This window comes from Aspergillus pseudotamarii (genome assembly GCF_009193445.1).
Source record: "Aspergillus pseudotamarii strain CBS 117625 unplaced genomic scaffold BDV38scaffold_85, whole genome shotgun sequence".
Taxonomy (NCBI): Eukaryota; Fungi; Ascomycota; class Eurotiomycetes; order Eurotiales; family Aspergillaceae; genus Aspergillus; species Aspergillus pseudotamarii.
Window position 1 is genome coordinate 49,617 of NW_022475099.1, and position 27,969 is coordinate 77,585.

The following is a 27,969-nucleotide window of genomic DNA, read 5'->3' on the forward strand; positions in this document are numbered from 1 at the left end:
TGGATCCTGATGGATACAGACCAGCGTGTACCGATAACCCAATATCCTCATGGTCTTTCACGGCAGTGAAAAGATTCCCGAGTGAACCATGTGAGATACACAACGCCTGATATCCAAAGTCCCAAATCGTATCAGCCGTTAAAAAGGCTCCCGGGTCTGTTCTAACCATGTGGAGGATCTGTGACTACGAGAGGAGATAAAAGCTCCAAACGACGTCCACATGTTCGAGCAGTAACGCCTAAACTCCTGCACCGTGCCCTCCCTGACATGCGAATGAGCTGCGCTTTCGTCCGAGACCCGGCTCCTTGCAGTAGCATATGTGTCATTAGACGTAGTATTAACGTATACAATGGTATCCTGCTCATTCCTGGCTTCCAAACAACAGCAAAAGAAAGAGTTAACAATCTTTGAGGCCTGTAACCAACGGCCATGTTGGCCCTCAAGCATGACAGAAGGCTCCGCTGTTGATCGTGTTTGTGTGAGGGAACAGCCGGAGGGTTCGGATGCTAGTATAGCAGGCATGTCCACCACCGGAGTTCTCCTAGCCCCTGGCTCTAAGGCGCGTCTATCCGTGTAATTAGCGGAGGTTGTTGCTGATTGAGTGGTCACCGAGAAGCTTGGCCCCGGTGAGATACTGCTTGGTAGGTATTGTGGACGAGAAACAGGTAGGTTGTCTCGGTAAATTGAGTTCTGCCGCTTGATATGGGAACAGTGCTCCGTGTCTGATGGCCTAGTCTGAATAGCGCCGCCGCCACCCTCGTCAATGCCACCACACTGAGCCATAGAAAGGTTTCTTCGATGAAATGGGTGGTCGAGTAGCCTACCATTCGCACCGACTCCATGGGCACTATGCCTATGAGGGAAGCGTCCTTGGACTATAGTGTTATCAACTGCCCTCACAGCAATGCATCCTCGCCTGTTAGGCCGAAAGGCAGAAGATGAAGAGATACCAAAGAATCTTAGAAATGACTCCCTGTACGATTCGAACCTATTGCCATCAGCAGCGTTGCTGCAACGGTCACGTTGCTGGAATTGCCCATTGCCCGGTGCTGATTGGACAGGAAACCTCGCAGAGGAACGTACTGCCTCTTGAGTGCCGAAAGATGGAAGTCCTGGAGGTGTTGGCATTCTTACCGGTGGTGGGTACGTGGGTAGAATCGGACTCGCAGGGGACACTACACTTCCCAGCCATCTGGAAGCTCTCACTTTTGTATCTGCATCGTTGACACTCGCCGTTTTGCGGTGTCGCCGTTGGGCAAACCGGTCTACTTCTGGTGACTCCTCTGTACTCGGTATGATCCGTTGTCCATCAATTTTCCGCGACAGTATATGGCTTTCGGATGTATTTGGCTTTGATGAATTACCTGCCATGTACTCGGACGTGGGAGAGACAAACATTGCCATGTTTGCTGTCATTCTGCTATTCAGGATACCACTCGTCGTAGGCACAAGGTCCTCCAACCCCGAGCTTACCCTCGCGGCATTATATATCGAGCTTGCATCGCTTGGACTCGATCCAGATGACTCTCTGGTCGAGCCCGGGTGGGATATCGCTCTTTTCTGATGTGGGACAGAGTCCGGACTGATTAAAGGAGAGCGACATCGCAGATCCATTCTGAGGCATGACAGATCTGAGAACTGGCATGGGATTAGTCGACGTGTAGTCAACGAAAGGTACAAATTGATTTGTGCGCACGGTACTTGAATGTCACCGTGCCTTCCAACCTTGCTAAAGTCCAATCGAGAAGGCAGCACTCCAGTGGGTTGGAGGGAAAGAACTACGTTTGGTCGTCTGGTAGAGTTAAGTCGAAATTGTCTCATTCTAGACATTAGAGGTAAGCATGTGCCGAAGTTAGTGTTTCTGTGGTTCTTTAAATGCTGTACTGTAGGTACGTGCATCACTGAATATCACGAATTGTGTCTGACAAAACCAAGAATCGCGATCAATCATAGGATAGTCACCAAGTGCATTTTGCGCATTTCGAATAGTAGATATACATTTATCAAGTCCCTTAGAATATAAACAACAAGAGGGATCATAACCGAACCAATATATACCCAGAGTGAATAAACATTAATATGTACAAGGAAAAGAATATCAGCAAGATGAATTGACCACCGAAATAGGATGGCTTGAGGTTCAACAAGGAGAAGTTTAGGATATCATCATTGTCATAAAGCCGTGACGGTCTGGTTTGGACCAGCTTTGCTGGCTTGCTCCTTTTTCAGATTCCTGAGCAAAGCCTCCAGCCTTCGGCGTTCTTCTTGCTCCGCCTGTGCTCAAGTCAACTCGAGGGTTTTACTAGAGAATGGACAACGATTTACTCACCTTCAGTATCTTCATATTTTCTGTCCGCGTGTCACGCATCATCTTCTTGAATTCATTCTTCAGCACCATGGTCGATGTGGTCTCATACGTGGTTCCGTCTCGTCCCATTGACGCTGAGTGCATGCCCATCCAGGTGATCCGCTCCTCATTCAATTGCGTCTCCAGTTGCTCACAGCGATCCCGAAGCGCGTCAATGAGGCTCTCAAACTTCTCGCGTTCTTTCTCAAATTCGATACTAGCCTTGGTCATGACTTCATAGTCGTCAATCGTCTCGCGCAGCTCCTTCTCCAACGTCTCTACGCGCCGTTGTGTGTCGCTACTTGCAGGCTTACCGGCCTTAAAAGTGGCGAGCTCCTGCGCCAGCTCGATATTACGGGTGGTTAACACCTCGAGCTCCTTTTGAAGGGCAGGGTCGACGGCGGCTGCCCGTTGAGACCGGCTGCCATAAGCGCCATCGAGCTCAGCCTGAGCCATTGTAAGTTCAGTTCGAACCCTCACAACTTCACCTTCGAGCTCGGTTAATTCCGCCTGCAAGCGTGCCGAGTTCTCTTCAGCGTCTGCCCGAGCCTTGGTTGCCTCGCTGAGTTGAGACTCCACGTCGGAGCGTATTTGTTCTATCAGAGTTTGCAACCGAGTGATTTCATCCTCGGCCTGTGTCCGCGAGTTAGTGGCTTCCTTCAGCCGAGCGTCAGTTTCAGTACGAATCTGCTGAAAACTCTCCTCCAAACTCGAGATCTGTTTTTCTGATCGTTCACGGGATTCCGTGACCTCCTCTGCCTTTGCGTCGACCTCGCCGCGAAGTTGATCGATCACAGCTTGTAAGCGCGCGATCTCCCTATCTGCCTCGGAGCGTACCGCAGACAGTTGCTCTGTGTGACCGTTGGACTCGGATTGAATTTGTTCCAGTTGCGCTTCTAAGCGGGCAACTTCGGTCTCGGCACGGACGCGTGCTTCATGGGCTTCCGCTTGAGTCTCGTTTTCTTGTTGAAGTTTTTGCATGATAGCCTGCAAGTGGGTGATTTCGGCTTCAGCGCGAAGGCGTGCTTCATGAGTCTCAGCATGAACGTTTTTCTCGCTTTGGTGTTCTTGGATGACAGTCAGCAAACGTGCGATTTCGGCTTCAGCGCGAAGGCGTGCTTCATGAGTCTCAGCGTGAGCATCTTTCTCGCGCTGGTGCTCTTGGATGGCAGGCTGCAAGCGAGCAACTTCAGCCTCCGCACGAAGGCGCGCTTCGTGGGCTTCGGCATAGGCATCTTTTTCGTGCTGGAGCTCTTGCACAACGTTCTTCAAACGAACAATTTCACTTTCCGCGTGACGATGCGCTTCCTGGGTTTCGTTATGTGCATCTTTCTCGCGCTGGTGTTCGTGTACGACAGCTTGCAACTGGGTAATCTCAGTTTCAGCGCGAAGACGTGCCTCATGAGCTTCAGAAAGGGCATCTTTCTCGTGTTGAAGCTCTTTTACGACGGTTTGCAGATGGGACACCTCGGCTTCTGCGCGTGTGCGAGCTTCTTTTTCAGATGCGATGGCCTCCGAATTGTCCTCTGGGATGGCCCGTTGCTGATGATCTGACAGCTCCCGGCGTGCAGCCTCCAGCTGCTCCATCGTGTGGTCCAGCACATCTTTAGACTGTTCCCCTTCTCGCTCAGCCAAGTCGAGCTCCTTTCGCACACGGGCCAACTGCTCGACCAGGTCGGCGATATGCGCATCCCTCTCCGCGTCTGACTTGGAGTTTAGCTCCCGCTGTTGCTGAATTTGGGTAGTAAGGATGCCCTTCTGCTCAAGGAGCCCTCCCAAGCGCTCATGGAGGCCGTCGATCCCTTCGCTAAGGTACGAGAGGTGTTCCTCAAGGCTCCCGTTAGATATAGCAGGTGGTGGCGGAAGGGTCCGTGAGCGCGGCAAGCCCGACTCGTTCACGATCTGATATAGTCGAGTGTTGACCACCGCTAATTGTTGATCGCTCCCATGGTCCATGCTTCTGGTGCCGGGAGTGTTATTGGAGTGAATCGCGAGTGCGCCAAGCCCGTCTTCGATGTATGCCATATAAGCTTCAATAGTTGCTGTAGGGTTGGGCATGGATCCCTCCACCGAGACTTGTGGAACCGGAGCGATGTCACTGTTGGGATTGGACTGTAGAATCATGTCACGCATCTGCCCACTTAGCATCTCTAGTTTTTTCTCGGTATTTTGGATCGTATCGAGGCCGACTGCCGGTTGACTCGAATGAGCCAAAGGACCTGGCTCTTGAGACCCATTCCCACTGAGCTCGTTGAGATGATCTGACGTTTTGTATAAGCTCCTATAATCGAAGTCATCGATGCTACCACGGGGGTTATGGCTGGAGAGGCTCTCAGGGGTATTGGGCACATTGTTCTTCGTATATTTCTTTAACCCCTTATGTGTCATCTGTAAGACGCCAGCAGTATGCTCCAGTAAACGTTTTTGGATCAGCTGAACTCTACTTTCCAGGTTCCAGACTTCCTGCGAAAGCTCCTCGCACTTTCGCGTGCTCACTGCCAACTCCCCATCCGTTTTGTCGAGTGTACTTGCAGCGCCATTGCGACCGAACATGCTCCTACGGCTCCGATTAGATTTCGGAGAACCTTCCACATCGTATTCTTCGCTCGACCTAGAGCTCTTCGAGTTATAAAGTCGGCTAAGGGACATGGCTGCATCGCGAAGCTTCGTCTCCAAGGCCAGTTTCCGTTTGGCAGACTCCAAGCGACCTGAAAGGAATTTGAATTCTTTCTTCAGCCCTTCAACCTCCTCCAGGGACAGGACTTCATAATGTGCACTGTCACCCATAGCAGTTTCGGTCAACAAATACATCGTCACAGGATCATTGCCGTTGAGTAAAGCCGAACTTCTTGGGTGCGTCGTATTCAACTAGGGACAAGCGAAGGCGTCAGCGAATGGCGGGCCTGACATGAGGTTGAAGAACCACTTACTGGATTATAGCGCGGAGTTTCCACATTTTTCAGGATGGGAGTGCCATGGTATGCGTCCATGAGAACCTTCGTCGGGGGAGGTTGCGGAGCGCCAAAGGAGGCGCCGGAAAAGTGTCTTGGATCGCCATAGGACGATTGACTGGATCGTAGGTCGAAACCACTCATTCTGAATACAAGTGCGCAAAAAACTCGGCGAGTGAGATTGTGCGAGATAGACTAGTGATAGAGAGACTTCGCAGAAAGAGTACTAGACAGTATACATCCTGAAGGGGGTGGACACTCCGTGTTTATTGTTACAGGAGGTGACCGGGATTTAGACAAGCGGTAGAGGGAGGCGAAATGGAACAGAATTCCTAGCTGAAAGAGGGACGAGAGCAAGAATAGGGATAAAAAGAGATGAAGCGGCGGAGTAATAAGGGAAGAAAGGAAAGAAGGTTGGGGGAGACAAAGTTGAAAGCGAGGACGGAGTCGAGACGATCTGCAAACTAAAGAGTGTCGATGCTCAGCGGCCCAGCCAGTGGACACGAACCATTATGGGACACTTTTAAATCTTCAGCGCCACTAGCGAAGGAAAGAAAAGAGGAAGAGAGACAAAAAAAAGAGAAAAAAAAAAAAAAAAGAAAAGTAACTTCGATAGATCCAAAGCAATATGTGTCAGCATTGGAGATGGATGAACCTTGAAGAAATTATTGGAGTTATAATATTAGGGAAAAACAAAGTACAGAGAAGTAACGATAAGGAGCGTAGAGGGTGAGAATGATCGCATGTCCAACCATCATCTGCAATGGAAAGGGCGATGATTCACGAACCTTGAACCTTTTCATTCTCTTCTTTTCTTTTGTTTTTCATTAGAATATTCTGACTGAGTATGACCCGGAAGGTAGACCCAGCACGATGATTGTCGCGAACATGGAAAGCTGATAGAGACTGCGCAGGTTTCAGAGCAATCAGACTGGTCTTCCGCGTCCTGCTGCAGCCCTGATACCCAGAAGATGATGTATAATGTCCGTCGAAGACATGTTGAATTGGCTGCAGGTCAGTCACTACCCTCTGGAAGGTTGTTGTTTGTTGACATCCTCCGAGACTTTCTAGATCGAAAGATCTTCGGATTCGGGAAGGATTAAAATAGTTCTCCAGAAATTGATGTTTGATGAGCCATGGATTGTGAAACATTCATTGCAATTAAAGTCCGACAGGCGATACGAGACGATGATTGGACGGCCATACATAACCTGCCCAAGACAATCTCCATTCCTTTGGATAAATTCACTTTTTCCATACTGGAAAATCCACTGCAATCCAAATCCGTCAACAGATCAGATGCTCTCTCATCATGTGATGGAGATTCACCTGACTTCGAGAGATCGTAGTAGCCAAGCAAAAGGTTACATTGAATTCTCTCTTGTCAGCTAGTACTACTCTACGAGTATCTGCACCCAATTATCGGACTTCTTTAATTTAAATGGATTCTCAAACCCCGCAGTCGATCTTCGGGTCTTAAGCCTCGGGTTGATTGAACCCCAATAATGGGCGAGACTGACTTGATACGATTATTCTCAGTGCCCTAACCCAGAGACTAACCTAGGTTCTTCCTGGTGATCTCTGGGGTATTCTTATTAAATGGGAATTGCGCCGCATGTGCGCTGTAACCCCCGTCGGATCATTCCCAACGGCGTCGTCCGGTTCTTCAAGAATACCAACTTATATTTGATTGCTGAAGATCACTTTCTTCCATCTTATAGAGGAATTATGAAGAGAAATGACTAGCCCTCCCATTATGGCCTCCAAATCACGAGATGCACACCATACCTCAAACCAGTCGGATTTCCCTCCCTCGGGGCCTGGCTATAAGGTCTACAAGCGTCGCTTCTGGGGACTGGCCCAGTTGGTGTTATTGAACATTGTGGTCAGCTGGGATGTATGTGATCCTCAGTCTCGTAATCACTAGTGCGGCGATACCGTAGCCTTTGAATAAGAAGCAGCAGCAGCAGCAGCAGCATGTTGGACTAATTTTCCATACCACAGTGGTTAACCTTCTCCTCCATATCCACCACTGCCTCTCAGCATTTTGGAGTCTCCGAAAGCGCAATCAATTGGATGAGTACAGGATATCTGTTTGCCTTCTGTGCCGCTAGCCCGTAAGTCTTCCTGCATCTGCATTCAACTATGACATAAAACTGACGATAATGTACCCTATATGCCAGTGTCGTCATTTTCACTCTCAATAAAGGCGGCCCCAAACCAGCCATTATCACCACTTCTACCCTCCTGTTGGTGGGAAATTGGGTTCGATATGCAGGTACCAGAGCCCGTGGAGGCATGTTTGGCGTCGCCATGTTCGGCCAGATCCTCATCGGTTTGGCTCAGCCGTTCTGTCTCAGCGCTCCCACCCGGTACAGTGACCTATGGTTCTCGGACCAAGGGCGCACCAGTGCCACGGCCGTAGCCACCTTAGCCAATCCATTGGGAGCAGCTCTGGGCCAGCTAATTGATTCGTTCTGGGCGACAAAGCCCAGCGAGGTTCCCGATATGGTTCTGTATATATCCGTCATTGTAAGTGTGACCCCGAAAATGAAGGCGAAGAAAGACGAAACCCCAAAACTCATCCTTGAAGGCCCTCTTTTCTTCTAACAAGATCCGATGCAAAACCACAGGCAACAATCGCTGCCATTCCTTCCTTTATTCTCCCATCAGAACCCCCAACACCACCCAGTGCATCCTCAGCAACAACCCGCACGCCTCTCCTCCCAGCAATAGCCCAACTTTTCAAGACGCTAGAGTTCTGGCTCATCCTCATCCCCTTCTCAGTCTACGTCGGCTTCTTCAACAGCGTTTCCTCACTCCTCAACCAGATCCTCGCCCCCTATGCCTTCACCGAAACCGAAGCCGGAATCGCAGGTGGCATCCTCATCATAGTCGGTCTAATCAGCTCAGCCATCATCTCCCCAATAACAGACCGCTGGAAGCACTACCTGATCACTATCCGCATCCTAGTCCCCATCGTAGCAGTCTGCTATATTGGTCTAATCTTCGCCCCACCCAGCCCGGCGGGCATCGCACCGGCCTACGTCGTCTGCGCCCTTCTCGGCGCCTCCTCTTTCGCCCTCCTCCCCGTCGTCCTGGAATATCTCGTCGAAATCACGTATCCGTTCTCTCCCGAGATCGGGAGCACGATCTGCTGGACGGGCGGTCAGCTCCTCGGGGCCGTCTTTATTTTAGCGCAGGATGCACTCAAGGCAGGTCGTGACGCCGACCCGCCGGAGAACATGAGAAATGCGCTGATCTTCTCGGCTGTTATTGCTTGTGTTGCGGCGCCGTTTCCTATCTCGATCGGGCTGTTCGGGAGGGATGTTAGACGTCGAAGATTGGATGTGGATAGAGGGGTTGATCTGGAGGGTCGTGAGTATACTGATACCGGTCTTGCGGGAGACGACACCCCTACACCTGGGACTGAGTCAAAGTTTAGTCTTAAGTTTTGGTCGAGAAACAATAGTTAGCACAAGGGAGCTTCCTGGTTTAAAATCAGGTATGTTTTTTATGTTAGCAGTGGTTGTCGTTCGGATTTGAGAGATGTGTATATAATTGTCATACATATGGCCCAGTATTTGAGGGCCCCAAGGGAAAAGAGTACGCGTGGTATAAACCTAGTGCAAGCCCGTCTCTGACAAGATCCAGTGGGAACTGGCGGTGGGAGCAGCAGTCTAAGAGACAAATGCCATTCGTTCTAAACACAAGGAAAATTAAGAAGCACAGTTCACAAACAGGCAAAAACCCAGCTATCTGTACATACACAGCGAAGGATGTCATTCCCCCATCCTCCGCTCCTGACACAAATCCCACATTGGAGAGGAGTCTATTCCCATTCTATGCGAGACACTTTAGGCCGACAAGCGGAAACAGCCAGCCGTCATGACGTTTTTTATTCTGTGAGTTCCCTCCACAGTTCCCCCTTCGTATCTCATCCGGATGGTCCATACATGATGCGCCATCGTTAAACTCGTTGCCATTGAACCATAAGAGAAACGTGGCAGGAATTGTCCCGGAACGAGACGCTTATTTGAGGGACTTCCAGAGCTTGGGGGCGGCGCACTCGGAAGCGCAGTGGGCAAGGTGGAAGACTAGAGCAAGAGATGTCAGTTTCGTGTTAACGATTGCTTTTTGAGGTATTCGATATGCGTAGACATGTATGGCTGGCACAGCCGCCAGAGTAAAAGTCCCAAAGTAATAGAGAATAGAAAAGAAGCCACTTACACTCCTCGACGCAGTCCTCCTTGGGGCCCTTGTAGTCGGCATCCTCCTGCTGTTGGGTGACACGCTCAACGCACTCATCGAAGTGATGCTTGTATGGGGCGCACTGAGCGGAGTTGGCACATTCTAATACCGTCAATGTTAGTCACCGCGAATACGAGACGTGCGATTAGAATGACAAAAGATGATTTTGTGTCAATGGCATGTGCGATGCGGACAAATGGAGATCAGGCGTATATTGGCCGAATCGTGCCATTGCCGCGCAACAGGGCAGTCTAACGATGCAAAATCATGAAGACGCGGGATTTAATCTGAACAAGCGACTCACCCTCCTCTAGCTGGGGCTTGATGTCCTCAGGCTCCTCTTCCTCTTCCTCTTCTTCCTCCTCTTCCTCCTCTTCTTCCTCTTCCGCCTGCTCGGGCTCCTCCTCGGCAGGCTCCTCAGGAGTCTCCTCAGCGGACTCCTCACTCTTCTCGGCGGTCTCTTCGCTAGTCGACTCTTCGGTCACAGCGGGCTTCTCCTCGGTCTCGGTCTCCTGGCTGCTGGGCTGCTCAACGTTCTCAGCGGGAGCCTCAGCCTGGGCCTCGGGGAGGCTGAAGGAGGAAATGATATCGGAGAAAAAGTCGGAGATACCCATCTTGGACTGTGTGGAAGTATCAATTGAGGGGATTGGAGGACCGAGGTTCCAAAATGTGGGGTGTGCAAACGGCAGCGACGAGCGAGGTTGATGAGGTTGATGGTTTTACGAAGCTTTGGCTCTGCCGTCCAGGAAAATCGGAACAGTCCGGCCGCCGGCGAATGTTCAATTATCGCACACGTGATTGGCCGACGCTTCGGTAGGGGATTGACCAATGTAGTAATCCTATTTTTTAAGAAATAACAATCTGATACTGAGCCTTCCCAGCTGCTAGGAATGACTAGAATGGTATATTCAATAATATATATCTTAAGAATAGGCTCTATGATCCTATTTAGGAAAAAATAAAAGAAAAGAAAAAGCCAGAAAAGCTGATGGTGTTTAAACGCGCTAGGTACTAGATCGACCCTTTAGCTATAGTAAGTAATAGATGTACTATACAAGAACGGATTGTTTATAGTCATTAAGAACCATGGAAAGAGAAAAAAAGAGAGATGAGATATGTCGAGGTACGAAGAATGTGTCTAATTAGGTCCAGGCAATAATATGCTTTCTCAGCTGGCACGACGTAACCTTTCTTCGAGCTCATCGGCGATACTCTGCTGCTGAACTTCTTCATAGCCTGGCGGCGGTCCCATGGGGCACGACTCTGAAGTAGCATGGCTATCTTGGGAGTTTGATGGAGGATGTTGATTGTCACGGTTGGAGCCAGTCGAATCATGAACGGGGCCGGAGTAAGCGGGCAATTGGTCCAGATGAACAGTAGACATATCAACATTCCCAACCCCTCGGCTGCTTTGTCGAGTGTTCTCATGGGCCACTCGTAGGCGTTCTTTGATCTCTTCGAATTTGTTGTGATAATCAAACGCTCCTCCCTCCTTGAAAGTCACCTTCAACTGTGCCGCTGGCAGTGATGAGGGTATACCTCCACCAGGTACTGGCTGGACAAGAGACTGCCACACATTTGCACCAAAAAGTGGGGCTGATACATGAGTATCATGCATGTGAAGAAGAGGTGCAGAGAATGATTGGAAGTCATTAGACTTCTTGGCTGGTATATATACGACCTGATATGAAGATACTTGTAAGCTCAGGAAAAGGTGTGCAAGAGATCTCTAAAATATAATGTCAAAAGAGAAAACTGATAAAAGGGGGATGTACCCGATGATTTGTAAGATAAATTCGGCCCGAATCACTTTGGAATGATATGGCATCCTTGCCTTTATATGAGTCGAGTGGTTTCAAAGAAAGGCAAGTGCGAGGTGGGGACGTATATATCAAATGCTCATGAGGAAGACGGACAAAGCCTTCATGCTCATGTAGCATCACCCAGCTGCTCGGCAGAGTAGGTTAGAATCAATCCCATATCATGTCTTATTCCTTCCCCTCTCAAAATTGGGTAGGAATGATATAGTGGTAATTGCCCGTGAGGAGTAACAAGTGGGGGCTGAAGCCAAGTGTGAAAAGATAAAGAAAAGTAAAATTGTATAAGGCGTATTTTAGATATAGGCCCGGAGGTCCAGCATATCTGGGAGAGAGAAATATGCACCAACAATGATGAAGACTTATGGAAGTTGGGGCCGTGAGGGGTCATTCACATACTTGATCGACATCTTTACCCAATCCGTTCCGTTAGCAAGTCCGGTATGTGGCCAGTAGTGCCTTAATCATGGAATACCGTGCACGGTATAGAAGACTGTTCACTACCGATTATGATTGATCTCGGTTGAGAACTAGTGTCCTGCGGGTTAGGTTAGGACAGTGAAGACAATATATCTTGTCAATTGATATCGTTGGAAGCTCTCAGACGGCAAATAGCGAAAGGCTAATCGATGCAGCTTGTTCGATACCGATTGAGTGAAAAAAAAAAAAAAGGTGACCAGGAAGAAGACACTAGTGGGTATAGGTCGACAAGCCGTATCAGACCCTAGCAACTCGTAAGGGTATATCAACTCTGGTGCTCGGAGGTGGATAATGGATTAGACCCGCTCAAGGTAGGTAATCGCCACGGTGCAACGTGGAGCGGCGGATGTATGTAGGAATGGAAAGTGGATCGCCAGACGTCCGTCGTCAGTTTAAGGTGACAGCAAAAGAAAAATAAAAAAAAATTTAAAAGTTAGATGGTTGAATATAATCTACTTTAGACTTGGGAGTAGTGGTACTAGTGACGATGATAAGGATGAGAAAAAAGAGTTGGGGTTACTTTTTTCTCCTCCGCGGGGCTGATGTCAGGCGGAGAAAACCCAAAAAAAAGAAAAAAAAAAAAAGTGTCAAAGAGGCGCTCTCAGAACAATAAGACCAGCAACAACTGAATACTATCATACTATCCCAGAGCTATCTACAATGGTAGCTATGGAAATTTGCCATGATCCTAAGGCACGAATTAGACCTCACTTCAATACTTTATGATATATCCCCATAAAACGTTATGCGCATTTGTCCTCGCCAATCTGATTGGAAGTTCTACCCATGAATGTTATGCTACCGAGGGTAATACTATACTTAAGGTCGTACATCAACGTACTCTACCTTTTGAGTGCGTCCTATGTGATTATTTACAACTGGACAAAAACTGGAAATCAGAATGTTCTAGCCTGATGGCTGTACAGATGGACTCCTGACTCGAGGTACTACTGAAGAGGATAGCTCTAAATATTGCTTCAACCAGAATAAAATAAAATAGAATAAAATAGAATAGAATAGAATAGAACAAAAGAATTGAATACTCCTAGAACCTCCTGGTAATGAAGTGATTTAGTGATTTATTGAGAATAAACCAAGAAGCACAGACTGGGGAGATGGCTCAACCTTTACCCCACAAATTCCGTTAAGACGACTCATGTTCCGTAGTATGTATGGATTCCTAATACTGATATAACATCCTTTAACTCATTGAACACGCGTCCTACAACAAGTGTAGCTCCTATACACAGTGCGTGCTATTTCCCTAACTTCGTATGGGGTGACGTTTGGGATATATTTTTGTGGTATGACCTGGTACATGTATGTACAAAGTCACCCCATCAAATGGTACACGGTTCTAGAACCTGCTGCGCGGAAATGACATAAACTTTCCATTAGCTTTACGGTTCTGTCATTTTTACTGGGTTGCGGTCGGACCGTTTAAATTACAAAGGGTTTACCTCACTTTCTTCCCCCCCCCCCCCACACACCCTAGCATTTCACTAGTACTCTCCGTAGTACTCCAGTTCCATGTCATCCATGGAGCCAAGGCCTCTTGTCACATGGCTGTGGTTGAACTCTCGACGTTTCTTTCCCCCCAACGAAGTGTGCTTCTGGACACATGTACAGTCTCTACAGCGATCTGCGCAATCTGTCTGGAAGGGTTTGTTACACTGTGAATTCCCCAGGTAGACATTCGGCCTCTCCATTGCCCACGATCTCTTGAAAACTAACTTCATTGTGTTCGCATCACAGGCAGGCTGATAGCAATTCATGTCTCGTTCGACCGCAGCTGCACGCGCTCGCCATCTCGTCAAAGAATAACGCCACTGAGCTATAAAACCCTACCTGACCTTTGCTTCTAGCCGACCAGAGTATCGGCCTTTCCTCTCATCAGTTGACAATATCCTCCAAACCCGCTAACCGCACCATGGCAAAACAAACGTACATTCCCCCGTTAATCGGATGGCTGTATGACCTCGTTCTATGGCTTTTTTCCGTTCTTGTAGACCTCTTCTTTCGGGAGGTGCACCCGCGCGGTTCCTGGAAAATACCTAGAAAAGGCCCGGTGATCTTAGTTGCAGCTCCTCATGCGAACCAGGTAGGGCTGTCTGACCAATGTCACATTTGTCTGCCGTGTGCAACTGGCTAATTATCTGGCACCATTAGTTTGTCGATTCGTTGATCCTGATGCGTGTAATGCGCAGTGAAGCTCGCCGCCGAATTTCATGGCTCATTGCAGAAAAATCGTTCCGTCGCAAATTCATCGGCTTATTGGCCAGGTCTATAGGTACTGTACCTGTGGCCAGAGCAATGGACAATATGAAACCGGGCCAGGGCACCATTTATATGCCCGATCCTATCAACCAGCCAACTTTGATTCGCGGAGTAGATACCGATTTCGAAGGGCCCGGCTTCGAGAAGGACGGAACAATAGCCCTCCCTACCATCAATGGTAGTTCGCATAGTGCTGCTATCGCTGAAATCCGCAGCCCGGCGGAATTGATCATAAAGAAGCCGTTCAAAGCTAAAGATCCACTCTATCAGCTCACTGGGAGGAGAGATATCACGGATGATGGGCAAATCATTGGGGATGCATTAGATACGGACCCCGAATTCAAAGGCTCAAAGTTCAAAGTCTCCCCTCATGTGGATCAAACAGCTGTGTATGAAGCAGTATTTGCTAGACTTAATGCTGGGGGATGTGTTGGTATTTTCCCTGAGGGTGGTAGCCATGACCGTACAAACTTACTTCCGTTGAAAGGTATCTCTATATTTATCCGATCCCGGGAATCTTGGCCCTTGTCTAACCTTGCTTAGCTGGTGTCGCTTTGATGGCTCTTGGTACTTTGGCAGATAATCCCGACTGCGGCTTAAAGATCGTGCCCTGTGGAATGAATTATTTCCATGCCCATAAGTTCCGCTCGCGTGCAGTTATTGAGTTTGGAAATCCCATTGAAATCCCACGGGAGATAGTCGAGCAATTCAAAAGAGGAGAAAAAAGAGAAGCTGTTGGTGCTCTCTTGGACACCATATATCAGGGCCTGGTTGCGGTCACTGTGACGAGTCCTGACTACGAGACGTTAATGGTGGGGTGATTATCTGCTCAAGTTATATATTAACCGCTAATGAATCCTTAGGTTATTCAAGCTGCCCGTCGCCTATACAATACCAAAGGGAAGAAGCTCCCGCTTCCCATGGTTGTTGAACTCAACCGACGCCTTGTGAAAGGATATACGCATTTTAAAGATGACCCGCGAATCGTGCATCTGCGGAAGTCTATTGCAGAGTATAATCGAGAGCTACGCCTTCTGGGAATACGCGACCATCAGGTTGGATATGCGAGATTTTCTTTCATCAAAGTAATTTTTACTTTGATATCTCGCCTACTCAAGTTATCTCTTCTTACGATTGGAACATTGCCTGGCTTGCTCCTCTTCACTCCTGTCTTCATTACAACCAAGGTCATCTCCAAACAGAAATCTCAAGAGGCATTAGCTGCCTCTACAGTCAAGCTACAGGGGCGAGATGTTATGGCGACCTGGAAACTCCTCGTTGCCCTTGCGTTTGCCCCAGCTCTCTACGCGTTCTATACAGTGGGTTTCACCATATGGGCCTACCATAACCGGATTCAAAACACTGTCCCCGAATGGATGCCGCTGTGGCTGATTGTGCCCATTGGTATGGTTCTGTTCCCTACTATCACTTTTGCGGCCCTTCGCATCGGAGAGGTTGGCATGGATATACTGAAATCCCTGAGGCCACTCGTGTTGTCCTTGAATCCGTCCTCTGCCAACTCTCTGGTGAAACTTCGCCAGAAGCGTGCAGCCCTTGCGCAACAGGTTACAGATGCCATCAACACATTGGGACCGGAATTGTTCCCTGACTTTGATGCTGCGAGGATCGTTACCGATCCTTTCCGCGAGATCAATAAGCCGGATGAGAAGGCCGACGGCGAGCCTGCTTCTATTCCAGAGATTAGGAGAACTGCCACCACAGACTTTGAACGAGGCTCCATCTCACAAGAGCCTCTTCCCCGCAATGAGTCATTCCATAACCTTGCAAACATCGGCTTCTTCTCCACCCGACCCTCAAGCCGTAGTCGCAGCCGCAGTAGCTCATTTGGAGGTCGGCCTGGTTCGTCTGGGCAACAATTGAAGCCACTTAGCCAGCTTACGTCAAGTGATGGTTTTGAGCAGGTTAGTTCAAAGATCCGAGACGCCATGCGGCTGCGCGGTGAACAGCGCCGGCGCCGGCACAGCGAAGACAGCAATAGCTGGGACATGGCTAGCTCTGGTCCAGGGACACCTTACAGCGAAGAGAGCCGAAAGGATATTTAATGTAGCAGACACGTCTGCTTCTGACAAGTCTTCAGTTTACTATACGGTGGCGGCGGTGTTTGGCGTTTTGATTCTCGTATTGAACGTTTGAGCGCTCCTTGACAAGGGAAGGGCTAAACAGCTGAATACCCAGTATCTGAACTGTAGAAACCGTTGGAGATATATATATATATATAAAGAATAATTAATTTGACTGACTTTATGATATTGCAGTTAATCTCCTCGATCCTCGGTCAACCTGGGCGGGACGTTTTGTTTCCGTACAGTAATTCGGGTGGTAATTAAATTTACACGTGGGCCACAGGAGACGGACCGATGAGATGGATTTCCGACCCACCAGCGTTCTTGAAGGTTACGTCTCCCAAATCACAGTCCATGAAGTATCCTTTCCTGCTTGAGCACACTCCTGCTGGCTTCAATTGGTCTCCCAAATTGATTGGCTCGGGGAATTACCGCTCAGTCGTCTGTGTCCACGCACTGTTCACTTTCGCCAACCAAAATTAGAACAAAACTTTTGCATGTGGTGAAAGGAAACAGTGCAGCCTGATGAACACAGCCCTACAACAGAGGATCTCCATCTCGCGCCGTCTCTAGTTAACCGGTGTGGACTCTAGGATCCCGGAGACCTGTTGCCGCTCAACCTTACCCTTGAGACCGTTCACTTTTGGCCCCTGAGAACTATCGACTTCGTTGGCAACGACTCTCACCACAGTTTTCCTTCATTTGCCCCCATTAGCTCCCAAGGTCTTCGCTAGTTCGTTAGTTCGTCCTCATATTTTAATTCACCAAAATGGCGACGTCAATGCACCTGTCAAAACTCCGGAAATGGTTCCTTGCATCCCCGCCCATCGAGATGGCTATATCGAAACTCCGAGACCTGTTGATTGGAGCAATTAAGCAGGGGCCAGTTCCACAGCATATCGCGTTCGTGATGGATGGAAACCGAAGGTTTGCAAGGACACACGGAATTGAGACAGTGGAGGGACACAATCTGGGGTTTGAGGCGCTGGCAAGGGTAAGCGCTGATTTTCTTCTTCTTCCTTTTTTTTTTATTCTTATCATCTTGTTCTTTTAATTCCTTTCCGCCGCTCTTCTGGATCTGGCGATTGCCTAGCTGGTCTTCTACATCACACGGTCCTTTGCGATCTCCGAACATGTTGCCCGCGGCTGAATCCTAGGTGCATGATACAAATACTAACGGCATCCCACAACTAGATTCTTGAGGTCTGCTACAGAAGTGGAGTCAAAGTTGTCACAATCTACGCCTTCAGTATCGAAAATTTCAAACGTTCCAAGTTCGAGGTGGATGCTCTGATGGAAATGGCTAGGGTGAAGTTGTCACAGATGGCACAGCATGGAGAGATCCTTGACCGATATGGCGCAAAGGTCCGGGTGTTGGGTCGGTTGGACTTGCTCAGACCTGACGTTCTCAAAGCGGTGAATCGGGCGATGGAAATGACAAGTTCCAACGGCGACCGGGTCCTCAACATCTGTTTCCCGTATACATCGCGCGACGAAATCACCAGTGCTATCCGTGACACCGTTGCAGACTACAGCCAACCACTAAGACCACGCTCCTCATCCCTACGAACGCCGTTTTCTGAGAGCCATATTGCGCTTAATATCCAAGCACGGAACCAAATTACAAAAACCGAGGATACAGGTAGCGATATTGAATCTGCTTCCGAATCCTCAGCCCAGGGAGAAGAAGAAGCTGCGAAACACGATCGTCCGAATAAGGTCTATGAGACCGGATCTGCCTTCTCATCGTCTACCACCCTCGATCTCGCTGGCCACCAGGACAGTGCGAATTCAAAGAAGGCAATTCAGGGAGCTAGCGCCGAGTCGGAAAACCCAGCATTCTTGTCACCAGAGACCATCACACGGCAAACCTTATCAGACCATTTACACACGAAAGACAACCCACCCCTGGACTTGCTGATCCGCACCTCTGGAGTGGAGCGCCTTAGCGACTTTATGCTCTGGCAATGTGATGAGGACACGGATCTTGTCTTTCTTGACGTCCTCTGGCCTGAATTCGATCTGTGGCACTTCCTGCCAGTCCTGCTGGGGTGGCAGAGAAGGGTTTCGAAGTCGAGGAAGAATCCGGATGCGGAAGGCGATTTCGATGGCGATGCTGTCGGATCATCTGAAAACGGTTTGAGCGACCGAGTCTTAAGTCCAAGTGCAAAGGTCAAGGGCTTGTAAAGCACCAACTATACCACCCCTGGCCTGAGGAATCCAGGCCCAACAAGCATTGGAACATACGGAGTTTGGAGTTCGCTCCTTTGGTACTGATCGTTAGACTGATATCCATGTCTCAAGTTTTTGTCATTCATTACCCACCGCTGCATTTTCTTTTGGGGAAGCGCATACATCCATATATAATAAACATAGAGCCAATCCACATCACTCTCAGGCGATAAGCACATACTTTTAGTTAATATGATAATCCACACCTCCGATACCGCCGTCCCCAGGTGGATCCACGTGACTGAGTCATCACACAACTGCCGGCGGGGAAGAACCCCAGCAAGATAACTGATTCTCTTTCTTTTCCTTCTCAAACCTTTGACACATACTACTACTACTACTACTACTACTACTACTCTCCTATTCCTCTCCCTAATCGTCACAATGCCTGGTCAGGTCGCTGGTTCCAAGGTCCTCCTTCTGGGCTCGGGTTTCGGTCAGTCTCCCATCGCATTGGACTCCGTTCTTCATATATCTATCATTCCGAACTATGAGGAGCCCCGCATTGAGCTCAATGACTAACTGATTCTTAGTTACCAAGCCCACTGTTGAGGTTCTGAGCAAAGCAGATGTTCACGTCACCGTCGGTATGTAACTTTGACGCACCCTTTCACTTGGGCCTCCCCTCTCCATATCTTCATCATTATTCCACTGTCGCATCGGCGGAGGCGAGAGACCGTGACCACCATACTCTCCGGTCAAATCCCAAACGACGTCTTAAAGTTATAGGGTCTCTAATGTCTGGTTTCTACACTACATTATAGCTTGCCGTACCCTCGAAAGCGCCCAAAAGCTCGCTGAGGGCTTCAAGAACACCACAGCCATTGCCTTGGATGTCAACGATGCCGACGCTCTCGACAAGGCTCTCGAGCAGGTCGACCTTGCTATCTCCTTGATCCCTTACACCTTCCACGCCCTTGTTATCAAGTCCGCTATCCGCACCAAGAAGCATGTTGTTACTACTTCTTACGTCTCTCCCGCAATGCTCGAGTTGGACGAGGAGTGCAAGAAGGCCGGTATTACAGTCATGAACGAGATTGGCTTGGACCCTGTACGTTACTCTCCGACGGGTGACATTTGCGCATTAGCTTACAATCTTGACTAACCTGCAATTAGGGTATTGACCACTTGTACGCTGTCAAGACTATTGATGAGGTAGGCTTCATCTAAATATACTATGATAGGCTCCGAATCGCTGCTAAAAACATTGGAACAACAGGTCCACAAGGAGGGTGGTAAGATCACTTCCTTCCTCTCCTACTGTGGTGGTCTCCCCGCCCCTGAATGCTCCGACAACCCTCTGGGTTACAAGTTCTCCTGGTCCAGCCGTGGTGTCCTTCTCGCTCTCCGTAACGCTGCCAAGTTCTACAAGGACGGCCAGGAAGTCAGCGTCGCCGGCCCCGACCTTATGGCTACCGCCAAGCCCTACTACATCTACCCTGGCTTCGCCTTCGTTGCGTACCCCAACCGTGACTCGACTCCCTATAGTGAGCGCTACAACATCCCCGAAGCCAAGACTATCGTCCGTGGTACTCTCCGCTACCAGGGCTTCCCTGAGATGATTAAGGTGTTGGTCGACATCGGCTTCCTGAGCGATGAGCCCGCCGACTTTCTCAACTCCCCCATCGCCTGGAAGGACGCCACCAAGCAGATCCTGGGCGCCACGACGGCTACCGAGAAGGACCTCGAGTGGGCCATCGCCTCCAAGACCTCCTTCGCGAACAACGAGGAGCGCAACCGCCTCATCGCGGGTCTCCGCTGGATCGGGATATTCTCTGACGAGCAGATCATCCCCCGCGGTAACCCTCTTGATACCCTCTGTGCCACCCTCGAGAAGAAGATGCAGTACGGCCCTGAAGAGCGTGACATGGTTATGTTGCAGCACAAGTTCGAGATCGAGCACAAGGATGGCTCCAAGGAGACACGCACCAGCACCATGTGCGAGTATGGTGTGATCGGTGGTTACTCTGCTATGGCTAAGACTGTCGGTGTCCCCTGTGGTGTTGCTGTCCAGTTGGTGCTTGATGGCACTATCAACCAGAAGGTACGTTCTTTATTTATTGCCCAGCTCCGAGGCCATGTTAGATGATGGCTCGGCTGACAATCTGTTCTTAGGGTGTCATTGCTCCCATGACCTGGGACATCTGTGCTCCCCTCGTTAAGACTCTTAAGGAGGAGTACGGCATTGAGATGATTGAAAGGACTCTGTAAACTCCCTTTTAGGGCGTATACGATTGAACTGTTTAACGATCTAAAATGTTTATAAAGGGTTAGAGATATACTCAAAAAGGGTTAAGGAAAAGTTCGATTTATAATAAGTGTAGTAATCCAATGCCATACAGACAGATAATGTGCATCCAACCGTGAATTTTCGTTATTGATTCGTTTTACATTGATCTAATCATGGAATTCTATCGTGGAATCGTCGAACCATACCCTCGAATGTAAGAGGGGAAGGTGTATCACAAAAGGCACAGATCTGAGGTACAGAGTGTCTGCTTTCCAAGAACGCTATTCAAGTCGACCCAAAACATTTATAGGACAGCCCCTACAGGACGCGTTGATCGCAGAATTCAGGTCATCTGTTACCCCACGCGGCGTTCGAATCGTTAAGCTTCTAAAGGTGGTCGCACGAGATCAGAGGATAGTGCCAAACCTATAGCAAAAAGAAGTACGAAGAGCGACATCAGCAACTGCCTCCAGGCTTGAAAACGAGAACTGGGAGCCATGGTAAGGAAGATTTGGCTACGAGACAATGCATGGAGGGGAAACATACCCGAAAGTCTGCTTGATACTGCGAACATAGTACATTTCCCAGTTCTGCTTGGTGACATCCTCCTGGCCAACGGGGACTCCAGTCCAAGACACACGCATTTGGGTAACGCCGTCGACATCGTTTTGATCAAAGTTTATCTCGAGGGAGCTGAAGTGACCCTCGGGCCACTGGGCCAAACGCCACTTCTGCACGATCTGAGTCGGTTTCTCTAGTTTAGTATATTCTCCGGTGACGTTGCCATCAAAAATGGCGAACTTTCCGCCAACCTGAGCACCCTCGAACTGACGAGGCGCTCCGCGGGTGAAAGCAGCAATGCGCTGGGGGTCTGTAAAGGTACTGTACAATTCCTCAGCGGTGGTACGGAACTCATCCGAGGCAATCACGGTAGTAGTGTTGACAGCGACCTTGCCGCCCGTAGTAGTAGTGGTTGTCTTGGGAGCAGGTGTGTCCTTCTTAGCTTGAGGGTGATAGGTCGGGGCGGTAAAACCCTTAGATGGGTTCTCACCGGGGGCATGCTGGATATCCTTGCCGTGCTCGGTAATCAGGGCGGGTGCAAGTTTAGCCAACTCTTGTCTGAGTTGGGGCAGAAGCTTCGACCGCACGAGGTCCTTCACCGGCTGCTTGGAAGAGGATTCAGAGTAGATATCAATCTCAAACTACAGCAGACAGGAAGTGTCAGCACTACCATCCCCAGTTGGCCGTCTCTGAGAGGGAGAAAGGGAACATACAACATACTCGTCTTCCTCTGTGTCGTGGGCAACCTCGGGGATGGTGATAGTACCGCTAACGGACTCCTCGTCCTTGGTCTTACCTGTGCAGGAATTTAGTTGTGCCCCGGACAAGGGAAGCACACAATACGTTCACGAACCTTCATACTCTAGCTGTACTTTGACATCGAACAAGGTGATGACCTTGCCTTTTCGTTGGCTGACGTCTACGTCGCCATCCATAGACAGGAGGTTGGAGATCTTGGCGGTAACACCATTTTCCTCGGCGGAAAGCGTGCAAAGCTTCCCCTTCAGGTAATCCTTGGCCCATCCGGAGGCATCCTTATTCACCCAGTGCCAGTTGTTGGGGTTGTGCAGAACCATGATGTTGGTATTTTAAATAAATTTATTATGAACTGCTAGTGGGTCTTGATGTAAAGATAAAAAAAAAAAAAGGAAAATCTTCTCTATTGCAGGGTTGACAAAAAGACACCCAAACCCGAATGGATGGATGAGAGGTCTTTCCTTTTAAGACTGTTCCAATGCTAGGTTCTGTAAAGTCCAAGTCAGTACATCTAGTCTGAAAGATTAATTGATGCATACAAGACGAGGTGTATAAAGGTATTTCTCAGGGATCCTGGGTAGCGTTCCCGGACCGGGAGCTAATCAACACAAAAGATGGATCGAAATCCATCTTTTCTCTGACTGGTGCCAGCTATATAATCTCATCATCGAGGGGCAGACCCTATCCAACGGTGGGGTAGTTGGACGAGGTTTTTGTGGGTGGGAAAAAAAAAAGTCTGCAGGGGGGGATAAGAGAGGAATTGGGGTACTCACAGTTTTACGGTACGACGTCTCAAATCTAAGACGCTGCAAAAAAGTAGATCAACCAGGTCCAATGCGGTAGAGAAGGGAACAATAGAAAGGGAGGTACCACGGTGGAGTTGGGGAACCGGAGTTTACTTAAATAATACAGTGTATCCCCTCAACCGAAGTTGAAGGCGAAAGAGAAAAAAAGGACTCGGAAGGAAAGCTCTAGAAGGTAACCATGGTCACGTGTGGCGCTAGTCTCGAGTGGGGGCGGCGGAACGCATAACCTATGAAATTGGTAAGCCAACCCTAAGTACATACATAAAAAGTACAGTACATAGTTCAATCGTTATGACTGTCATGTACATACTTGATCAACACAGTAGCGAACGAATAATTTGGGTATCTTCAACAGAACAACATAAAGCAAAGCAAATCAAAGTAAGTTAAATCAAAGAGTGGAGCAAAATCTCCATCAGGGTAATATGGTCATCACACATAACTCGTCCAACGTCCATCACTCCTGCAATTGTTCCAGTTCCTCCCATCCGTCTTCATCCATAAGCTGTTCTTTCACACGGTCTCGTAAGCCTTGTATGGCACTTCCCAGGGCCTCAGTCCATTGACCTTCCACTGTAGAGACCTTATCTTTTAGGTCATGCGTCAAAGACCGCTCCTCATCCGCACGGGCCTCTTGTATTTCCCGCAGAACGTGGTCTTCGTCCTCTCCCGATCGGACGCGTTCAGCCACCATAAGCTTGCAATTTGCTCTCATGACAGCAGATTTAACCTCGTGCAAGAGGCAAAAGAGGTTGGTCTGTGATTCGATATATTGGTAGCTAGACTTTTCCGCATGTGAAAGAAGAGTATAGAGATATTGCAAAGGATGATTCTGGTAACTGGGATTTTCATCATACTCATTGGTAGGAATCTGGACCTGAAACCCGGCCAGGCTCATGGGAATCTGCTGAACCAGAGTGAGGAGGGATGGTGCGATATCCCAGAAGGCGGACAGTTGTATCTCGACCCCTCGAACCACGTTCTCTTCAATCACAGTTAAAAAGGATTCAAGCCGAGCCAATGTGCTTGCCTCGTGGTTAACACGGCGGTTCAAGGCATCTTTGGCAAAGAAGCTATTCGTTTCTCGCACTTTCTCCTCGTTCGCATTCTGCTTATAAGGTAGTATGACTACGGCCTTGTACTTTTCATCCCGGTCACTGACTAGGTCGTAGGTTTCGCGATATAATTGCTCTCGAGCTTCAAATAGCCATTTGAGTTGCGTGAGTTTCTCTAGCAGTTCAGGCTTTTCATCTCCTTCCTCCTGGGCCTGGTCGGGAGTTTCATTCTGAGCGTCATCGAACAACTTGCTCTGTAACTCATCAATGGACGCAGTAGCCTTGTTGATTCGTTCTGAGAGAATTGCATGCATCGGCTTTAGCACTGATTCTTGGTAGCCGTCCAGCTCTTGTTTTGACAGCTCTCTCGCAAGATTATTCTCTTCCATAATCAGCGCGGCCTCCGCCTCTGCGGCTTCTGCGAAACTAATACTGCCCTGCTCGATTTGGCTCTGTATATTGGCCTTAAAGCATCGGCGGCCGTCCTGCATCCTCTCCTGGTGGTTTTGCTTCAAACTCTTGATCTCCGACTGATGCCGTTCTCTGGTAGACTTGACAACCGAGAGATCACTAATCGATCGAACTAGAGTTCGATAGTTGACAAGATCTGGGTGGCTATTGTTGACAGCCGGATGGTGCCGAGGGTAAGGTGGTGGCAGAGTAATCAGCCTCGAAACATCCATTTTGTGAGTTTCCTTGATATATCCGGGGTTATTGTGCCCAACCGTACTTGAATAATCCGACGAGGCTGGCTCTTCGTGCCAACCAACCTTCTCAGGTGGGTATTCATCCGGGCCGTAAGCTGGATATTGATCGAGCGACCCAGATGCATAGCTCATACCTTTGCCTTCTACAGAATCTCGTCCTTGGGGCCAGTGAAGAGATTCGCGAGGCAAACCCATATATTTAGATTCACGCTTTGAACGCTCAATTCTTCGTTCGCCTCCCTCGCTGCTTGATTTTGATTCCCACCAACGACTTGGTGCACGCCCCCGGGAGCTCATTCCATCATTGCTCATACTAAGACTCGCTATTGGTGACAAGCATGGTTGATAATTGTTCCACCAAGCGGATTCAGGACGTGATTGGGGCATATCGAGCCTCGGAGCACCCCTGGACGGCCGCCTAGAGATCGGTGCAGGCGAAGCCTGGGACTTTGGAGGTGTTTCAAATAATCTATGGCGCACAGTTTCGATATCCAACGAGCCAGAGTCCCATAGTTTAGCGTATCTCTCACGCCTGATCTGGGACTCAGAGACTATAAACTCCGTGAAAATTCTCAGAGCATCCGCTTCATCTGTAGCGCCTGCTTCCTTTTCTATAAAGGCCTTGTGTCTTTGTATGGCGTTCTGAACAAACTCCATATCCTGTTTGACAACAGAATCCAAAGAGGGGCCTTTCGATGGGACTCTGCGTGGGGCTAATGCTGAAACCGTAGGCAGAGTATCATTGGGCAAGTGTAATAAATGAGAGACTGGTCGGTCCTCCCTCGAGCTAGGTCGAGAAGATGGCCCTGTGTCTTGCCCAGATTGCAATGGAGGAGTCGGAAGAGCTTTTGGGGGAACGGCCTGCGGGGCCGTCTTGGAGTATCCCGATGATTTCTCACCACCCGGGGAGAACGGCGGAGTATGTGCAAACCCACGAGTCGGTCCAAGAGGGCTGGGCTCGCCTCTTGGAGTCGAAAAAGAAGATGGATTTGAAAACAGTCCAGTCGATGAGGCTCTAGGCCGTGAGGTGACATGTTGCCCATCAGATCCTAAGCTATGACTACTCCTAGGGGTAGCTCTTGTAGATGTCTGGTTCCGTGTACTATCAGGAATAGCATTTGCGTCTTCAAGGACTAGATTCGACGGTTTTACTTGGTCCAAGGCATCAGCCCACGGGTTACCGTTGGTCGATACTGCGGTGAAGTCATCAAAAACGTGGCTTTGTCGGTTCCTGCGCTCGATTCGCCTTTCTCGGATCCCCTTGGCGTTCGGGTCTCGAAGAGCCGGGCTGCGAAATAGGCAATTGCTAGTGGAGCTTTGAGGCGCATGAGATTTAGGTCCACCGGCTTCAACGCGAGGCCCCGGGATGTTCGCCGTGTTAATAACAAGGGGTGCTTGGTTTCTTTGCTTGGTCACTGCGAGTCCTTCGTCCACCCAGCCAGCTGGAGTCGGGGGAATACTATCCAAGCCAGTTCCCAGCACTGGGGGCGGTCGAGTTCTATTGATCCTTGGCTGAGCCTGCGAGTATCGCAAAGACGTTATATCGGACAGACCACTGACACTCTGTGATCTTGTAGTAGGTGGAGGGCCTGGGGGTGGTGGTGGAAGAGGCATACCAGGTTCCCACCCACGTCCTAAGGGGGAGCCACTCCGAGGCTGGCTTGCAGCTCGGGACGTACCTGCGCTATTCACAACGGGGCCTGCAGAAACGGCTCGCCTGGAGGTCGGAGGCCGCGTGAGATCAACCTGTTGGGTAGTGGTCGCCATATAATCATAATTACTCGACTGTGACGGATGTAGATTGTCCTGTTGAGAAACCATATTATAGGGCCCCGATCCTGTGTTCAGTGAACTTTGTCCTTGATACACATCAGCTCTATGTTGGGACGATGATCTGGAAGACGACACTCCTTGTGACAATGGCGGAGGTGGCGGAAGTGATACATATCTATTCTGGCCTGTGTCGCCCATATGGACCATGGACAGCGGACGGGTGCGAGGAATGGGGCGCTGTCGATACTCCACGGTGGCATCAGTATTGCCATGTATTGCTCCATTATACGAAGATACCGCTCCTGGAGATGCTGAGTCTCTGCCTGACGTATTATGGTTAACATTATCTGGGGAATGATGTTGCTGCTGGCTTGGCGGCGAGTATGGCGGCGGCGGAGGCGAGAGGGAGGCATCTATATGCATCATGTTAAGCATGTCTTGATAAAAGACCTTTTGGGGTTTAGGTAGGGACCCAGGTATCCGTGGCGACATACAATGGTTCGGTAAAAAAAAAAAAAACAAAAGGGAAAATGAAAATTAAAATGGAAAATGAAAAAAAGAGGGCCTAACAGACCTGCATGAGACCCAGCTTGTCGCGACTGTGAAATGATTCGAGTCATGCTATTTGTTTGCGGATAAGTAGATTGCCCTGAACCGCCCACCGGCCCCCAATCCTGAGGATTGTAAGGAACATTATACTGCCTGGAGGCCATCGATGATGACCCGGTTCCAACGCCTCCCGGGGTATTAGTGGCCGGAGACTGGCCTTGTGTGAACGGGCTTGATAAGGAGGTCGTTGACAGAGGTGTCGACGAGTAGTTTCCACCGAGCGCGACACCTAGCCCATGAAACTGAGGACCACTCAAAGTCGTTGTCAAAGGCGGCGGCCGCAGAGCATGTTCTCGACGGCTAGGGGATGGCTGATGGCTAGTACTGGCATGAGGTATTGGCCAGGACGCCGGCTCGTCGCTAACGTTATTTGGAGGCCACCAGCTACTTTCAACTCGCAGTCAGTAATGCGAGACGCTGGAAGCAGATCACTTCAAGGGAAAAGGGACAGTCTCATGGGTATGAGGGGTCCGCGCACCTATTCATACTGCCGAAGAGATTAAGAGCCAACCGAACGTGAAGCCATGGCTAAAACCCGTGCGCAGCTGTAAAATTAGGACGAGGAGCAAAAGGAAGGTCCGAGCCTACCAGACGTGACAGGTCAACGAGAAGGACAGAGAGAAATGCAGATTTCTATTCTTTGCAACACGTTCTGTAGACCAACCAGTGGTGGCGGAGGCCTGCATCTCCCTAGTAGACAATTCGGCCGTTTGACGGGGATAACGCGACGGATCCACCTGAGATAAAAATAACACGCCCAAGACTTGGCCGTCTGGGGCCACCCGAGTGGAATCTGGAAGAGACAAGACTCTTCAGACACGAGAGGGGCATGGATACTAGTATAGTTAGTGAACTGCAGCCTGGGAAGTTCATCACGGCCGGCGTCCTGTTGGCGCTTAGGGCACGGGATCTGCGGCCGCTCACTGGCCAAATACCCCGGCTTTCCCATGCCGCCCTAGCAAACCAGAGTCCTCATCACATCTTGTTAGATTGGTCCTGTATTTAGAACCAAGCTTGCAGTCTTTTGAAACAT

General features: G+C 49.4%; 10 protein-coding genes across 10 annotated transcripts; 4 read left to right on the forward strand and 6 right to left on the reverse strand.

Moving 5' to 3' along the window:
- Nucleotides 1-138: 138 nt before the first annotated feature.
- Nucleotides 139-1,404, reverse strand: BDV38DRAFT_275180 (uncharacterized protein; the record flags this gene model as incomplete). Its single annotated transcript, XM_032057975.1, has 1 exon — nt 139-1,404. One exon carries the CDS (start codon nt 1,402-1,404, stop codon nt 139-141), a length of 1,266 nt encoding a protein of 421 aa, XP_031908402.1.
- Nucleotides 1,405-7,054: 5,650 nt separating this feature from the next.
- On the forward strand, nt 7,055-8,774 carry BDV38DRAFT_287827 (putative cell surface receptor/MFS transporter (FLVCR); the record flags this gene model as incomplete). Its single annotated transcript, XM_032060946.1, has 4 exons — nt 7,055-7,195; nt 7,303-7,415; nt 7,482-7,830; nt 7,932-8,774. 4 exons carry the CDS (start codon nt 7,055-7,057, stop codon nt 8,772-8,774), a joined length of 1,446 nt encoding a protein of 481 aa, XP_031908403.1.
- Nucleotides 8,775-8,818: 44 nt separating this feature from the next.
- Nucleotides 8,819-9,207, reverse strand: BDV38DRAFT_212374 (uncharacterized protein). The gene has a single exon (XM_032052639.1). It carries the CDS (start codon nt 9,082-9,084, stop codon nt 8,863-8,865), a length of 222 nt encoding a protein of 73 aa, XP_031908404.1. The 5' UTR covers nt 9,085-9,207; the 3' UTR covers nt 8,819-8,862.
- BDV38DRAFT_212373 (cytochrome b-c1 complex subunit 6 family protein) lies at nt 9,208-10,514 on the reverse strand. The gene is made up of 3 exons (XM_032052638.1): nt 9,854-10,514; nt 9,529-9,651; nt 9,208-9,395 (listed from the first exon to the last, which is right to left on the reverse strand). The coding sequence occupies exons 1-3, from the start codon at nt 10,161-10,163 to the stop codon at nt 9,331-9,333; spliced, it is 498 nt and encodes a 165-aa protein (XP_031908405.1). The 5' UTR covers nt 10,164-10,514; the 3' UTR covers nt 9,208-9,330.
- Nucleotides 10,278-12,037, reverse strand: BDV38DRAFT_261414 (uncharacterized protein). The gene is made up of 3 exons (XM_032056019.1): nt 11,766-12,037; nt 11,325-11,496; nt 10,278-11,230 (listed from the first exon to the last, which is right to left on the reverse strand). The coding sequence occupies exons 1-3, from the start codon at nt 11,774-11,776 to the stop codon at nt 10,718-10,720; spliced, it is 696 nt and encodes a 231-aa protein (XP_031908406.1). The 5' UTR covers nt 11,777-12,037; the 3' UTR covers nt 10,278-10,717.
- Nucleotides 12,038-13,320: 1,283 nt separating this feature from the next.
- BDV38DRAFT_212670 (putative glycerol-3-phosphate acyltransferase Sct1) lies at nt 13,321-16,344 on the forward strand. The gene is made up of 5 exons (XM_032052643.1): nt 13,321-13,521; nt 13,602-13,947; nt 14,016-14,610; nt 14,667-14,935; nt 14,987-16,344. Exons 2-5 carry the CDS (start codon nt 13,777-13,779, stop codon nt 16,184-16,186), a joined length of 2,235 nt encoding a protein of 744 aa, XP_031908407.1. The 5' UTR covers nt 13,321-13,521; nt 13,602-13,776; the 3' UTR covers nt 16,187-16,344.
- A 489-nt stretch (nt 16,345-16,833) lies between these two features.
- Nucleotides 16,834-18,587, forward strand: BDV38DRAFT_212655 (undecaprenyl diphosphate synthase family protein). Its single transcript, XM_032052642.1, has 2 exons — nt 16,834-17,201; nt 17,402-18,587. The coding sequence occupies exons 1-2, from the start codon at nt 16,977-16,979 to the stop codon at nt 18,392-18,394; spliced, it is 1,218 nt and encodes a 405-aa protein (XP_031908408.1). The 5' UTR covers nt 16,834-16,976; the 3' UTR covers nt 18,395-18,587.
- Nucleotides 18,588-18,765: 178 nt separating this feature from the next.
- lys9 (saccharopine dehydrogenase (NADP+, L-glutamate-forming)) lies at nt 18,766-20,729 on the forward strand. The gene is made up of 6 exons (XM_032056020.1): nt 18,766-18,875; nt 18,973-19,026; nt 19,204-19,490; nt 19,556-19,594; nt 19,659-20,483; nt 20,555-20,729. Exons 1-6 carry the CDS (start codon nt 18,824-18,826, stop codon nt 20,648-20,650), a joined length of 1,353 nt encoding a protein of 450 aa, XP_031908409.1. The 5' UTR covers nt 18,766-18,823; the 3' UTR covers nt 20,651-20,729.
- Nucleotide 20,730: 1 nt separating this feature from the next.
- BDV38DRAFT_261454 (AHA1 family protein) lies at nt 20,731-22,425 on the reverse strand. Its single transcript, XM_032056021.1, has 4 exons — nt 22,084-22,425; nt 21,944-22,026; nt 21,216-21,871; nt 20,731-21,095 (listed from the first exon to the last, which is right to left on the reverse strand). The coding sequence occupies exons 1-4, from the start codon at nt 22,304-22,306 to the stop codon at nt 21,077-21,079; spliced, it is 981 nt and encodes a 326-aa protein (XP_031908410.1). The 5' UTR covers nt 22,307-22,425; the 3' UTR covers nt 20,731-21,076.
- A 498-nt stretch (nt 22,426-22,923) lies between these two features.
- On the reverse strand, nt 22,924-27,524 carry BDV38DRAFT_212853 (uncharacterized protein). The gene is made up of 3 exons (XM_032052645.1): nt 27,415-27,524; nt 26,902-27,320; nt 22,924-26,740 (listed from the first exon to the last, which is right to left on the reverse strand). Exons 1-3 carry the CDS (start codon nt 27,420-27,422, stop codon nt 23,250-23,252), a joined length of 3,918 nt encoding a protein of 1,305 aa, XP_031908411.1. The 5' UTR covers nt 27,423-27,524; the 3' UTR covers nt 22,924-23,249.
- Nucleotides 27,525-27,969: the final 445 nt, after the last annotated feature.